Genomic DNA, 16,180 nt, shown 5'->3' on the forward strand with positions numbered 1-16,180 from the left:
GACCTGACATGTACCAAACACAGTTTGACTGACCTGACATGTACCAAACACAGTTTGACTGACCTGACATGTACCAAACACAGTTTGACTGACCTGACATGTACCAAATACAGTTTGACAGACCTGACATGTACCAAACACAGTTTGACTGCCCTGACATGTACCAAACACAGTTTGACAGACCTGACATGTACCAAACACAGTTTGACAGACCTGACATGTACCAAACACAGTTTGACTGACCTGACATGTACCAAACACAGTTTGACAGACTTGACATGTACCAAACACAGTTTGACTGACCTGACATGTACCAAACACAATTTGACTGACCTGACATGTACCAAACACAGTTTGATGCCTGCAAACATTGGTTATAGTAAACTGTTCTCCATAATGATACTCGTTCTATAGTTCATACACAGTGTACTGTATGATGGTAGGCCTGTGTGTGTCTGGTTGCTTGCGCTCCTCCAGAGCGGCCCCGTCTTAGTCCCTGGGGAGCACCACAGCCTGTCTGTCTGTGTGCGGTAAGAGTGACTCAGCACATCAAGAAGTAAACATGCAGGCACATACATGACCCTAACGTGTGGTGTGTGAGAAGAACACAATGGAAATCATTCACACCTCACATACATTGAGACAGACAGACAGACAGACAGACACCACTCTAGGGCGACAAGGCTTTTGAGTGTAGCCTTCAAGGTGTCTGAATATCTGTCTGTGTGCCTGCCAGGTATGGCTGTGCAGTGCAGCTAGACTATAGTAAACGGAGCAGGTTAAAGTCAATCCAGAGGGCGTTAGGCGAGAGGTTTCCGTGTCAGAGAGGAGGCACCCTCAGACGCGCACCGCAGCAAAGTACCCTAAGCACATAATTAGTACTCTCACATGATGGGAATATTACTTTTGCATGATGATATAATTGGAAAATGTAATGATTTACTGTGCGATGTGCTTCAACAGGTCTCTAACCAGTATGTGGGTGGTTACAGTTATGTTCTGTAGCTGGAGGAAGATTCTTCTAAGAAACTGCCTGGGCTTCATTTTTTTGAAGGTTTGGTTTCAGGTGGATTATTTTACTGTGTCCACACTATTTTGTTTTCATTGTCCTTGTTGTGATGGGGCTTCTCATAGTAGAAAAAGAAAAAGATACAGCCAGATCTAGGTCATCTATCCCAGAGGCCTGGCCAAGGCATTTCCTTTCATAAGCCTAAAATAGTTATTTCAGTCCATTGGAAGTTATGGTGTGTGTGTATGTGTATGGTGTGTGTGTGTGTATGGTGTGTGTGTGTGCTAAACCTCTGATTTACAGGGTCTATATTGTTGTGAGTTCAAGCATCAAGTTGCCGTTTTTATAATGGAAACGTTGCATGAGATGAATAGTGTTGGCAAGTACTTCTACAACCTGGATCTTTTCCTAGCCACAATAACATTTATAGTGGGTGTTGGATTACTGAGAAAAAAAGACAACTTGGAATTTTATTCAATTACATGTACGTTGTACATAAACATGGCGTATGTTATCAGTTAAAACAACAAAAAGGACACGGTAAGAAAAGCAGAAGTGCATGAGTCCACTACTTGGTCCTCTCAGTTTGAAATCTTTTAACACTTTATTTCCCATAATTGTAAACATTGCAAAAATATTATTTACTGTAGTCCAAGACAGCTGTACATGAAAAAAGACAAATATTTCCTACTCTTCATGTACTCATTCTACCTAAGAGAATAAAATCCATTGAATAAAAAGGTGCCACACAGGTGTCTTTAAAAGATCATCGGTATGACTGTCATTGCTTGTGTGACGTTGCACAAAGTTCAGTATGAAATGCAATTCAGTCTGAAAATAGCCAACAACAACCTGACAAATCTCTGAGAGACCTAAAGTAGTGGAGGCTGGTGAGGGGAGGATGGCTCATAATAATGGCTGGAACAGGGCAAATGGAATGGCATGTGTTTGATGTATTTGATACCATTCTACTCCAGCCATTACCACGAGCCCGTCCTCCCCAATTAAGATGCCACCAGCCTCCTGTGACCTAAAGGTAATAAACAATAAGGTTAAAGGGTCAAAGAATGCAAACATTTTCATTTGCACAAAATAAAATACACAATAAAAACACAAAACAAGTTGCCAGCTAGAAGTAATTGAAGTTTGGGCTACACTGATATAAGATTAAGAAAATAATCTGTTCCACATAACATTATGTTTTAAAAACTAGGCTGAAATGTGAGCTCAGTCAGGTCATGGTCTCTGTAAAATTCCACAGCACACTGGAAGCCCCTTGACCCCTACAGGTGTAGGTGTAGTATGTCAGATTCTTCTCTCCAGACGCTGCTGCAGGTGTAGGTGTAGCGTTTGAAATTCCACTGTGTGCCGACAAGAGCCATGAAGTGAAGCTAAGTGGCAGCGCTTTCACCCATCACACCAAATCCTCTCCAGGGATACACCCCTCTCACCCCACCTCAGCACAGACACACCTGACCATATCTGCGGGGGAGAGCAGGGGAGGATGGTGGGTGTGGATGGGCCTGGAATCAGGTTACATCCATTTCCCCTAGCCTTTTAAGAAGTCACCGAGGAGGGTCACGGTGGGAGGAAATTACTCTGCCCCCCAAAAAAAACTTGGTCCAAGTATATAAGGGGAAGCCTGAAATAACACACTCAGGAAAATAAACCCACTCTAACGTGACAGAGCGGAATATAAGAGAGGCAGACAGAAAGGCAGTTTCTATGGTGTTGAGTTTTGTTTTGTTGTTGGAGACACTCCCTGCGTTGAATAAACATAATTGAGATGTTTGAGGAATCCAGACGGTTGCACTTGGTGGTGTTTTAGAAGTTGGCATCAAACACAACTTGATAGTTTAAGGACACCTCCTCTTCTATGGTTACCATGGTTTCCTATGAGATCACTTGTTTAGATCAGTAACCAACTGTTTACTATACTGTAGGAAACCCCTGATACATTAAAAACACAGAATACATACATGAGTCACACTTATATAAAATGAAAAGTCAATTAAGGAGCATGGAGTTTCGTTTACTGCTATTTTAAGATCCCTTAAGACTTTATACCGCTAAACTTTAGGGTCCATAACAAGTCTCTGTCAGGTTGTTCAGTGATATCCACCGCAGGGTTACAGGGTTTACACCAAACACTCTTCATTCACATTAGATGGACAAAACAAACCAACAAAGTTTCCCAAATAGAAATTGTAAAAATATAGGAAAATCTCCACTCCCCAATGCCAAAGTTTTGTCTGATAGCTTGACCTTGCTCTTCCCAGCATTCCGGCTCTCACTTCCGGGGTTTCTCCCGCGTCTCACGCTTCAGGAACATTTTGTTCTGGATCTCGTTGAGTGAGAGGGACACAGAGCAGCGGGATGGATTCTCCTTCCTGTATATGATGCTCTCCTTAATGGCCTCTTTTATCACCTGGTAAAGAGAGAGGTGGAATGGATAAAACACCGTATTAACCTACACGAGTGGTTAGTCAATTGACCGTTAACAAGCAATCATAATTAATTTAAATGTGGTTGGAGGTTAGATAAAAAAACAATCAGCATAGGCCCACACAGGTGTTGGAAGTTCCATGTCCGGGGGGACCCCTAATTACTGACGGATAATTGAGCAAACTTTGATGTTGCTGGAATGTTTTACATACATTACATCTGCCTGGCTGAACTGACATTTACGTTGTTGGAATGTTGTTTTACATACATTAGTTCTGGCTACCCAAACTGACGTCTTTGTTGAGGGTGGTTTGAGCAGGAGTCAGGACGTACATTACACTATCTACCTACATACAGTACTAATGTCATATTGAGAAACCCTTTTAGTCATTGGCATATTAGTTCTGACTGACTGAACTGACGTTTTGATTCATGGGATCTTTTTAGACAGCCATACACAGTGCATAAGAGCCAGAACAACTGAATGTCAATTTGACCTTGATGTTGTAAAACACACCAACCCCATAACACCATGACACACCAACCCCAGACAAAACTTGTATCGCTCCAGCATTCAAATTGACCGTGATGTTTGAACATTCCATATCAACATTTCCGTTTTTTGGAACTCCTAATTGATCTAACTGTTCCAAAGACTGTTCGACCTTCTAACATATTTAGTAATGGATGTACAGTAGCCAGTGGTGATGCAGTTGAAGGTTGAACATACCTCGATGTTGTTGAGCGTGTTGAACTCCATGAGGTCGTGGAGCTGTGTGAAGGCCTGGTTGGAGTACTGGAAGTTAAACGTGGAGTACGGCGTCTCAGGGTCGTCGAAGATGTCAAAGTCAGCCATCTCCTTCTCCTGTTCCGTCTCACGAGGAACTCCTTCAAACACACAGCAAAAGGATGATATTTACATCAGAAAGTATTAACACCCCTTGAATTTTTCCACATTTTATTGTGTTACAGCTTGAATTTAAAATGGATTACATTGAGATGTTGTGTCACTGGCCTACCCAATAATGTCAAAGTGGAATTATGTTTTTAGACATTCTTACAAATTAATTTACAAAAATGTAGTTAATAATTATTCAACCACTTTGTTAAGGCAAGCCAAAATAAGTAAAGGAGTAAAAAATGTGCTTAATAAGTCACATAATAAGTTGCATGGACTCACTCTGTGTGCAATACTAGTGTTTAACATGACTTTTTTTTATGACTACCTCATCTTTGTACCCCACATATAAAATGATCTATAAGGTCCCTCAGTCGAGCAGTGAATTTCAAACACATATTCAACCACAAAGACCTGGGAGGTTTTCAAATATTCCAAAACATGCATCCTGTTTGCAATAAGGCTTTAAAGTAAAACTGCAAAAAATGTGGAAAAGAAATGAACAAATCGTTAAGTTTGGGGCAAATCTAACACTGAGTACTACTACTCTTTTCAAGCATGGTGGTGGCTGCATCATGTTATGGGTATGCTTGTCATTGGCAAGGACTATAGTTTTTTAAGATAAAAATAAACAGAATAGAGCTAAGCACAGGCAAAATCCTAGAGGAAAACCTGGTTCAGTCTGCTTTCCAACAGACACTGGGGGACAAATTCACCTTTCAGCACGACAATAACCTAAAACACAAGGCCAAATATACACTGGAGTTGCTTACCAAGACGACATTGAATGTTCCTGAGTGGCTTAGTTACAGTTTTGACTTAAATCGGCTTGGAAATGTATGGCAAGACTTGAAAATGGCTTTCTAGCATAATTAACAACCAACTTGACAGAGCTTGAATAATTTTTAAAAGAATAATGTGCAAATATTGTATAATCCAGGTGTACAAAGCTTTTAGAGACTTACCCAGAAAGACTCACAGCTGTAATCGCTGCCAAAGGTGATGTTGTCATGTATTGACTCAAGGGGTTAAATACTTATGTAATCAAGATATAGTAGTGTTTTATTTTTACATATATATATTTTTTTACAAATGTTAGAATTTTTCTTCCACTTTGACATTACATATATTTTGTGTAGATCGTTGACAGAAAATGACAATTAAATCAATTTTAATCACACCTTGTAACACAAAACAATGTCAAGGGGTGTGAATAATTTCTGAAGGCACTGTATGTACTTCAGGATTATAGTGACTATGACTAACTAATAATTGGTCATATCCCATTCTTTCCTTGTGTGACAGTGATAGCTAATACTAGCCTATATCATATGACTCATTCAGAACTATGGATGTTTCAGCCCAAGCTCGAGGGTGATTGTGAGCTGTCAACCCGTTTTAACAAACGATGGCTAGTCATTTTACTTACATGCCAATTTCTCCTCCACTCGGGGCAATACGAGTGCCTGTTAACATCTTATTACTGTTATCTAGTAGCTGTAACAGTATCTCTTAAACCGTGAGCTATGGCTCTGAATGTTGTGGGTTCAATCCCAGTGCTAGGCATTTTATTTTTTTATTTGTCTTTTTTAACCCTAACCGAAACCTTAAAGGAAAGATTCACCTAGTTTTAATTTACATGTTAGTCATTTAGCAGACGCTCTTATCCAGAGCGACTTACAGTTAGTGAGTGCATACATTTTTCATACTGGCCCCCCGTGGGAATCGAACCCATAACCCTGGCGTTGCAAGCGCCATGCTCTACCAACTGAGCTACAGGGGACATATGTTATATAGTTTTTTTGTGCATCTCAGAGACATGTTCTATCAATTCCCGAAGTCATGTTTTCATGTGTATCTGAGCTATTGCTGTTCAAGCAGGCAGAAATACAGCTGGTATGACGAGTTTTGCAACATGTACAGTGGGGGAAAAAAGTATTTAGTCTGCCACCAATTGTGCAAGTTCTCCCACTTAAAAAGATGAGAGAGGCCTGTAATTTTCATCATAGGTACACGTCAACTATGACAGACAAATTGAGAATTTTTTCTCCAGAAAATCACATTGTAGGATTTTTAATGAATTTATTTGCAAATGATGGTGGAAAATAAGTATTTGGTCACCTACAAACAAGCAAGATTTCTGGCTCTCACAGACCTGTAACTTCTTCTTTAAGAGGCTCCTCTGTCCTCCACTCGTTACCTGTATTAATGGCACCTGTTTGAACTTGTTATCAGTATAAAAGACACCTGTCCACAACCTCAAACAGTCACACTCCAAACTCCACTATGGCCAAGACCAAAGAGCTGTCAAAGGACACCAGAAACAAAATTGTCGACCTGCACCAGGCTGGGAAGACTGAATCTGCAATAGGTAAGCAGCTTGGTTTGAAGAAATCAACTGTGGGAGCAATTATTATACAAGACATACAAGACCACTGATAATCTCCCTCGATCTGGGGCTCCACGCAAGATCTCACCCCGTGGGGTCAAAATGATCTCAAGAACGGTGAGCAAAAATCCCAGAACCACATGGGGGGACCTAGTGAATGACCTGCAGAGAGCTGGGACCAAAGTAACAAAGCCTACCATCAGCAACACACTATGCCGCCAGGGACTCAAATCCTGCAGTGCCAGACGTGTCCCCCTGCTTAAGCCAGTACATGTCCAGGCCCGTCTGAAGTTTGCTAGAGTGCATTTGGATGATCCAGAATAGGGTTGGGAGAATGTCATATGGTCAGATGAAACCAAAATAGAACTTTTTGGTAAAAACTCAACTCGTCGTGTTTGGAGGACAAAGAATGCTGAGTTGCATCCAAAGAACACCATACCTACTGTGAAGCATGGGGGTGGAAACATCAGGCTTTGGGGCTGTTTTTCTGCAAAGGGACCAGGACGACTGATCCGTGTAAAGGAAAGAATGAATGGGGCCATGTATCGTGAGATTTTGAGTGAAAACCTCCTTCCATCAGCAAGGGCATTGAAGATGAAACGTGGCTGGGTCTTTCAGCATGACAATGATCCCAAACACACCGCCCGGGCAACGAAGGAGTGGCTTCCTAAGAAGCATTTCAAGGTCCTGGAGTAGCCTAGCCAGTCTCCAGATCTCAACCCCATAGAAAATATTTGGAGGGAGTTGAAAGTCCGTGTTGCCCAGCGACAGCCCCAAAACATCACTGCTCTAGAGGAGATCTGCATGGAGGAATGGGCCAAAATACCAGCAACAGTGTGTGAAAACCTTGTGAAGACTTACAGAAAACATTTGACCTGTGTCATTGCCAACAAAGGGTATATAACAAAGTATTGAGAAACTTTTGTTATTGACCAAATACTTATTTTCCACCATAATTTGCAAATAAATTCATTAAAAATCCTACAATGTGATTTTCTGGATTTTTTCTCTCTCATTTTGTCTGTCATAGTTGACGTGTACCTATGATGAAAATTACAGGCCTCTCTCATCTTTTTAAGTGGGAGAACTTGCACAATTGGTGGCTAACTAAATACTTTTTTCCCCCACTGTATGTATCTCTGCCTGCTTGAACGTTAATAGCTCAGATACACATGAAAACATGACTCTGGGAATCGATAGAACATTCCTCAGAGATGCACAAAAACGATATAACATTCAAAATGGTTGAATCTTTCCTTTAACCACTCGGAATTAATGCCTTAACATTTACATTGTAGTCATTTAGCAGACGCTCTTATCCAGAGCGACTTACAGTTAGTGAGTGCATACATCATTTTTTGTTATTATTATTTTTTCATACCGGCCCCCCGTGGGAATCGAACCCACAACCCTGGCGTTGCAAACGCCATGCTCTACCAACTGAGCTACATCCCTGCCTGCCATTCCCTCACCTACCCTGGACGACGCTGGGCCAATTGTGCGCCGCCCCATGGGTCTCCCCGTCGCGGCCGGCTACGACAGAGCCTGGATTCGAACCAGGATCTCTAGTGGCACAGCTAGCACTGCGATGCAGTGCCTAAGACACGGTCGCCAGGTGTACGGTGTTTCCTCCAGCACATTGGTGCGGCTGGCTTCTGGGTTAAGCGGGCATTATGTCAAGAAGCAGTGCGTGTTGTGTTTCGGAGGACGCATGGCTCGAGTCCATACGGGAGTTGCAGCGAAGGGATAAGACAGTAACTACCAATTGGATACCATGAAAAAGGTATAAAAAATATATGTAAAAAAAAAAGTAAATAATAATGTTGCTCGTGTTTTGTCAGAGTTTAGAGTGGTAAAAAGTAGCTAACAGCTAACTGCTTTCTCATGTCTCATCATTGAGCAGAGTAGCCCAAGCGGAGCCGTTGCTATGGATACTCACAGACTCAGAGCGCCATGAGCAGAGCGCATGCAGAGCGAGCAGCGCGCAGGGAGCGAGTGACAGACAGAGAGGAGCAGCTAATGGATTTACAAACAGAGGAAGTTATTTCTGATTTCGGGTTTCGGGCAGGGTCGGGCCTTACATTTGCCAGAAGCAATTGGGCATGGGTAGGGCTTAAAATTCATGCCTGTGCCGGGCTCTAACTGACGGTGTACAAGACGTGGACTAGACAAAACGGCCACACACTACGTAATCTGTTGCCTGCAGGTACGGCAACTATTTCCGTCTGCCTTACGAGGTTGGGTTGGGTTGTTTTAACATGTCTTCTCATGTGTTTCATAATTCCATGAATTAATGATCATTAAATGAGGGCACACTTGTCATTGACTGTACAGGGGATTACCAGACCAGTGATATGACCTACTCTTTCTCTCTCCTACACAACACAAATACAGCAGAGGATGTCTACATGTGAGTGTTCGTCGTTCGTGAGGCCCTAAACACTATAATTCAGTGTATGAGGCAGAGCAGAGAGGCCTGGCCAGTGTCTATGTATGTGTCGCTGTGTCTTCCTATGGCCGATGATGTATACCTTGTTTACACACACTTCGCACCCAGCATAGCAAGAGATTCCCACCATAGCACCTGGTCACAGATCTTCTCCTTATGACTTCATAAGCCACCCCACCAGGCAGCTCATAACATAGCAATACCACACACAACCCTCTTTTCCAGCATAAACCTTCAACTTCATTAGGAGCATATTCCCTATGGGCAAACACAGTCAGTAAGGGACCTACTCTTATGTATGGAATACATCGGAACAGACCAGACTTGACCGGAATACACTGGAATACCAGAGTTCCTATTGGAATTCTAGGAACTGAGGCTTCATAGACCAAGTTAAGGGAGACCAGTCACTGAAAAAATATAGCTTATAGCTAAAAGCACCATAACCTAATTAACACTAGAACCGCTAAAGCTGTCCTTTTGACTGCTCAAGTCATGCCCTCCTCCGTCCTTGACACACTGTCGGTGTCAGAATCTTAATATCACAAACCGAACTGGAGTTATAACTAGTGTTAGGAGGGCATGTCATTTTTTTTGAATGGTTTTGCCCCGTTGCCCCTCCTTTTCCCAACAGTAGGGCCTGCTCCCCTCCTTCTCCCAACAGTATGGCCTGCTCCGCTCCTTCTCCCAACAGTAGGGCCTGCTCCCCTCCTTCTCCCAACAGTTGGACCTGCTCCCCTCCTTCTCCCAACAGTAGGGCCTGCTCCCCTCCTTCTCCCAACAGTAGGGCCTGCTCCCCTCCTTCTCCCAACCGTATGGCCTGCTCCGCTCCTTCTCCCAACAGTAGGGCCTGCTCCGCTCCTTCTCCCAATAGTAGGGCCTGCGCCGCTCCTTCTCCCAACAGTAGGGTCTGCTCCCCTCCTTCTCCCAACAGTAGGGCCTGCTCCGCTCCTTCTCCCAACAGTAGGGCCTGCTCCGCTCCTTCTCCCAACAGTAGGGCCTGCTCCGCTCCTTCTCCCAACAGTAGGGCCTGCTCCCCTCCTTCTCCCAACAGTAGGTCCTACTCCGCTCCTTCTCTGAACAGTAGGGCCAGCTCCGCTCCTTCTCCCAACAGTAGGGCCTGCTCCGCTCCTTCTCCCAACAGTAGGGCCTGCTCCGCTCCTTCTCCCAACAGTAGGGCCTGCTCCCCTCCTTCTCCCAACAGTAGGGCCTGCTCCGCTCCTTCTCCCAACAGTAGGGCCTGCTCCCCTCCTTCTCCCAACAGTAGGGCCTGCTCCGCTTCTTCTCCCAACAGTAGGGCCTGCTCCCCTCCTTCTCCCAACAGTAGGGCCTGCTCCGCTCCTTTTCCGACAGTTGAAAGTTCTGTGCCCAGCTGGTAATCACCCCGATAATTGCCTCGAAACTTAACCTAAACTATACCGAAACTAATTTCACACATACAGTACCAGTCAAAAGTTTGGACACACCTACTCATTCAAGGGTTTTTCTTTATTTTTTACTATTTTCTACATTGTAGAATAATAGTGAAGACATCAAACTTATGAAATAACACATATGGAATCATGTAGTAACCATAAAAGTGTTAAACAAATCAAAATATATTTTATATTTGAGATTCTTCAAAGTAGCCACCCTTTGCCTTGACGACAGCTTTGCACACTCTTGGCATTCTCTCATGGAGAGAATGGGGGAGTTGATGAGCGAGGGGCTGGGGATGCAATCACCAATTGTGAATGAAGAACAGGGCGGGCCACACTATGGTATTGATCCATTCTAATGATTACCTTAACATGGTAATGGAACACAATAAAGAGAAAACCGGAGACTAAACACAACAACCAAACAAAGGTACTGTCCCTAACCTCTTTAAGGAATACCAGGAATAGTATAATAGTAATCCTTCTACCCACCCCTTTACTACCACTGTCTTTTGTCTAAACTAACACCTGACTTATTTCACCTGCCAGCACTGACTTGTTTAAAGAAATGTACTTATTGTGATCGTGATGTAGTTGTCCCTGATTGCACTGACTTTGCTCACAGCTGCTTGTTTTGAAGAAGTGTACTTACTGTGATCAAGATGTGGTTGTCCCACTGGCTATCCTAAGGTGGATGCACCAATTTGTAAGTCGCTCTGGATAAGAGCATCTGCTAAATGACTTAAATGTAAATGTAAATGTATGTCAAAGTGTGTCAAGCAAGTGAAAGTTAGGAAAACTGTGTCTACTGTTAGGATAAGGGATAACAGCTCAATGAAACCCAACTGATGCCATTGGTGAAGACCCACACAAGCACGAGCTGACAATAATGGACTATTTTTGACTGCTGTCATATCGCCACTTATATATTCATTAGAATGCCATTATTGCTTTTGGTTGTGGTATTTTTATTTTATTTTGTCGTTATAAAAATACGCTGTTACCGTGTTCCAACACATATGCTTTACTTGACACCCAGCGTCATAAGACTTTATGACACGATCATAACCATGTAATAATATGCCATAACAGCTGACGTAACTTGTCATAACCTGTCATAATATGGTCATAACACTGTCATGACACATATATTTACACCTGTTGTGACAAATACAGTGCATTTGGAAAGTATTCATACCCCTTGACTTTTTCCACATTTTGTTATGTTACAGCTTTATTCTAAAATTGATAAAATAATGTTTTTTCCTCATCAATCTACACACAATACCCCATAATGACAAAGCGAAAACAGGTTCTTCGAAATGTTTGCTAATTGTTTTCTAAAAAAACAGAAATACCTTATTTACATAAGTATTCAGACGAAATTGAGCTCAGGTGAAACCTGTTTCCATTGATCATCCTTGAGATGTTTCTACAACTTGATTGGAGTCCACCTGTGTTAAATTCAATTGATTGGACATGATTTGGAAAGGCACACACCAGTCTATATAAGGTCCCACAGTTGACAGTGCATGTCAGAGCAAAAACCAAGCCAAGAGGTCGAAGGAATTGTCCATAGAGCTCCGAGACAGGATTGTGTCGAGGCACAGATCTGGGGAAGGGTACCAAAACATTTCTGCAGCATTGAAGGTCCCCAAGAACACAGTGGCCTCCATCATTCTTAAATGTAAGAAGTTTGGAACCACCAAGAATCTTCCTAGAGCTGGCCGCCTGGCCAAACTGAGCAATCGGGTAGAAGGGCCTTGGTCAGGGAGGTGACCAAGAACCCGATGGTCACTCTGACAGAAATCCAGAGTTCCTCTGTAGAGATGGGAGAACCTTCCAGAAGGACAATCATCTCTGCAGCACCCCACCCATCAGGCCTTTATGGTAGCGTGGCCAGACGGAAGACACTCCTCATTAAAAGGCACATGTGTTTTTTCCCTGCCAAGAGGTTTATTTTTGTTTGAAAGTTTGTTTCTTAAGTCCTTTGTTGTTGTTGTAATGAATTATGTTTACTGTCATTTTTTCTTCATTATTTATTTAACATATTATGTTAAATATCTAGCAGAAAATACACTTCATGACACTGTCATGAAGCATTATGACCATCCTGTGTCATGTTACTTGGACTAAGAAAATACACTTTATGACACTGTCAAGAAGAAAAGACTGCGATTGACTAGCACCCGTTGTCTCGCTCCTCCCTGCTGCAGCGACCACCACAGAACATCTAGTGTGTATAGCACTGTCCGTGTTGATGAAGCTGCAACTTAATTACAGCCATTTCTGACTGAAAGGTTATGTTACCGAAATCCCTATTTTGTTTAGGAAAAACATTCCCTCAACCCTTGCTCTCTTTACGTGACACATACAGTGGGGGAAAAAAGTATTTAGTCAGCCACCAATTGTGCAAGTTCTCCCACTTAAAAAGATGAGAGGCCTGTAATTTTCATCATAGGTACACGTCAACTATGACAGAGAAATTGAGGAAAAAAAATCCAGAAAATCACATTGTAGGATTTTTAATGAATTTATTTGCAAATGATGGTGGAAAATAAGTATTTGGTCACCTACAAACAAGCAAGATTTCTGGCTCTCATAGACCTGTAACTTCTTCTTTAAGAGGCTCCTTTGTCCTCCACTCGTTACCTGTATTAATGGCACCTGTTTGAACTTGTTATCAGTATAAAAGACACCTGTCCACAACCTCAAACAGTCACACTCCAAACTCCACTATGGCCAAGACCAAAGAGCTGTCAAAGGACACCAGAAACAAAATTGTAGACCTGCACCAGGCTGGGAAGACTGAATCTGCAATAGGTAAGCAGCTTGGTTTGAAGAAATCAACTGTGGGAGCAATTATTAGGAAATGGAAGACATACAAGACCACTGATAATCTCCCTCGATCTGGGGCTCCACGCAAGATCTCACCCCGTGGGGTCAAAATGATCACAAGAACGGTGAGCAAAAATCCCAGAACCACACGGGGGGACCTAGTGAATGACCTGCAGAGAGCTGGGACCAAAGTAACAAAGCCTACCATCAGCAACACACTACGCCGCAGTGCCAGACGTGTCCCCCTGCTTAAGCCAGTACATGTCCAGGCCCGTCTGATGTTTGCTAGAGTGCATTTGGATGACCCAGAAGAGGATTGGGAGAATGTCATATGGTCAGATGAAACCAAAATATAACTTTTTGGTAAAAACTCAACTCGTCGTGTTTGGAGGACAAAGAATGCTGAGTTGCATCCAAAGAACACCATACCTACTGTGAAGCATAGGGGTGGAAACATCATGCTTTGGGGCTGTTTTTCTGCAAAGGGACCAGGATGACTGATCCGTGTAAAGGAAAGAATGAATGGGGCCATGTATCGTGAGATTTTGAGTGAAAACCTCCTTCCATCAGCAAGGGCATTGAAGATGAAACGTGGCTGGGTCTTTCAGCATGACAATGATCCCAAACACACCGCCCGGGCAACGAAGGAGTGGCTTCGTAAGAAGCATTTCAAGGTCCTGGAGTGGCCTAGCCAGTCTCCAGATCTCAACCCCATAGAAAATCTTTGGAGGGAGTTGAAAGTCTGTGTTGCCCAGCGACAGCCCCAAAACATCACTGCTCTAGAGGAGATCTGCATGGAGGAATGGGCCAAAATACCAGCAACAGTGTGTGAAAACCTTGTGAAGACTTACAGAAAACGTTTGACCTGTGTCATTGCCAACAAAGGGTATATAACAAAGTATTGAGAAACTTTTGTTATTGACCAAATACTTATTTTCCACCATAATTTGCAAATAAATTCATTAAAAATCCTACAATGTGATTTTCTTGAAAAAAAAATCTCATTTTGTCTGTCATTGTTGATGTGTACCTATGATGAAAATTACAGGCCTCTCATCTTTTTAAGTGGGAGAACTTGCACAATTGGTGGCTGACTAAATTATTTTTTTCCCCACTGTATGTGTCACGTAAAGAGAGCAAGGGTCGGGGGAGCGTCTAGTCCACCTGAGACAGGGGAGGAGGAGCGCACAGGCGTTTGCTCTAGAGTTCCGGACTCTAGCGGCGGACGCAGGGTGGAATGAACGGGCCCTCATCGACCATTTTCGATGTAGCCTACGGGAGGACGTTCAACGTGAGTTGGCCTGCAGGGATACCCATCTCACCTTCGACCAGTTGGTCGATATGTCCATCCGTCTGGACACCCTGCTGGCCACCCGTGGACGTCCCGAGGGGGGTCCGTCCATTCCGCCCTCCGGCACTTCCGAGCCGAGCCCTATGGAGCTCGGGGGTGCCGGCGCTAGAGAAAGGAGGAGGAGGAGCCCGAGGGGGCCTGTCTCCTGCACCAAGTGCGGTCGTGGAGGGCACACTGCGGCCAGGTGCTGGGGAGGGTTCTCCGGGGGAGAAGGCAACAGGCCACGCACTGGGGGGGCCTCCCAGGTGAGTAGACGTCCCACTTACCCAGAGCTTTCTGTTGCGCACTTTTGTATACCTGTGTGTTTTCCACAGGTTGCACCTCATTCCCAGCATAAGGCGCTAGTAGATTCAGGCGCAGCTGGGAATTTTGTTGATCGGAAGTTTTGTATAGATTTAGGGATCCCTCTCCTACCTGTTGACAAACCTTTTCCCGTTCATGCCTTAGATAGCCGCCCGTTGGGGTCGGGGTTGATTAGGGAGATCACAGCACCACTTAGGATGTGTGCGCAGGGGGGTCATGAAGAGACTATACAGCTGTATCTGATCGACTCTCCTGCGTACCCAGTGGTGCTGGGAATTCCCTGGTTAAGCACCCATAACCCTGCTATTTCGTGGCAACAGAGGGCTCTCGATGGGTGGTCTGCTCAGTGCGAGGGGCGATGTCTGGGTGTTTCCGTGGGGGCGACTTCGGTGGAAAGTCCAAACCAAGTGCCCGCACTGCACATTCCGCCTGAATATGGGGATTTAGCTCTCGTGTTTAGTAAAACTAGGGCGACGCAGTTGCCTCCTCATAGACAGGGGGATTGTGCGATTGATCTCCAGGCAGGAGCAGCGCTCCCACAGAGCCACGTGTATCCTTTGTCTCAAGAGGAGAGAAAAGCTATGGAGACTTACATAGCCGAATCTTTGAGACAGGGATACATTCGGCCCTCCACTTCTCCCGCCTCCTCAAGTTTCTTTTTTGTGAAGAAGAAAGATGGAGGGTTGCGCCCGTGCATTGATTATCGTGGTCTCAATCAGATTACTGTGAAATACAGTTATCCACTCCCTCTGATTGCGACCATGACAGAGTCATTGCATGGAGCGCGGTTTTTCACAAAATTGGATCTCAGGAGCGCGTATAACTTGGTGCGCATTAGGGAGGGCGACGAATGGAAGACAGCGTTTAGTACCACGTCAGGTCATTTCGAATATCTCGTCATGCCATATTTTTTTATATTTTTTTATTTATTTCACCTTTATTTAACCAGGTAAACCAGTTGAGAACAAGTTCTCATTTACAACTGCGACCTGGCCAAGATAAAGCAAAGCAGTGCGATAAAAAACAACAACACAGAGTTACATATGGGGTAAAACAAAACAAAGTCAAAAATACAACAGA

At 43.7% G+C, this 16,180-nt stretch overlaps 1 protein-coding gene across 1 annotated transcript in view; it reads right to left on the bottom strand.

Moving 5' to 3' along the window:
• Window positions 1-1,590: 1,590 nt before the first annotated feature.
• The window catches only part of pla2g4ab (phospholipase A2, group IVAb (cytosolic, calcium-dependent)), a 66,665-nt gene continuing 52,075 nt past the window's right edge, over window positions 1,591-16,180 (bottom strand). Inside the window, exons 17-18 of the mRNA XM_084164053.1 lie at window positions 4,185-4,342; window positions 1,591-3,437 (exon numbers count right to left, since the gene is read on the bottom strand). Coding sequence (XP_084020179.1) covers window positions 3,300-3,437; window positions 4,185-4,342 — 296 coding nt within the window. The 3' untranslated portion in view covers window positions 1,591-3,299. The remainder of the gene's footprint in view (window positions 3,438-4,184; window positions 4,343-16,180) is intronic.

This window comes from Coregonus lavaretus (genome assembly GCF_964263955.1).
Source record: "Coregonus lavaretus genome assembly, chromosome: 6".
In the NCBI taxonomy this organism is placed as follows: domain Eukaryota; kingdom Metazoa; phylum Chordata; class Actinopteri; order Salmoniformes; family Salmonidae; genus Coregonus; species Coregonus lavaretus.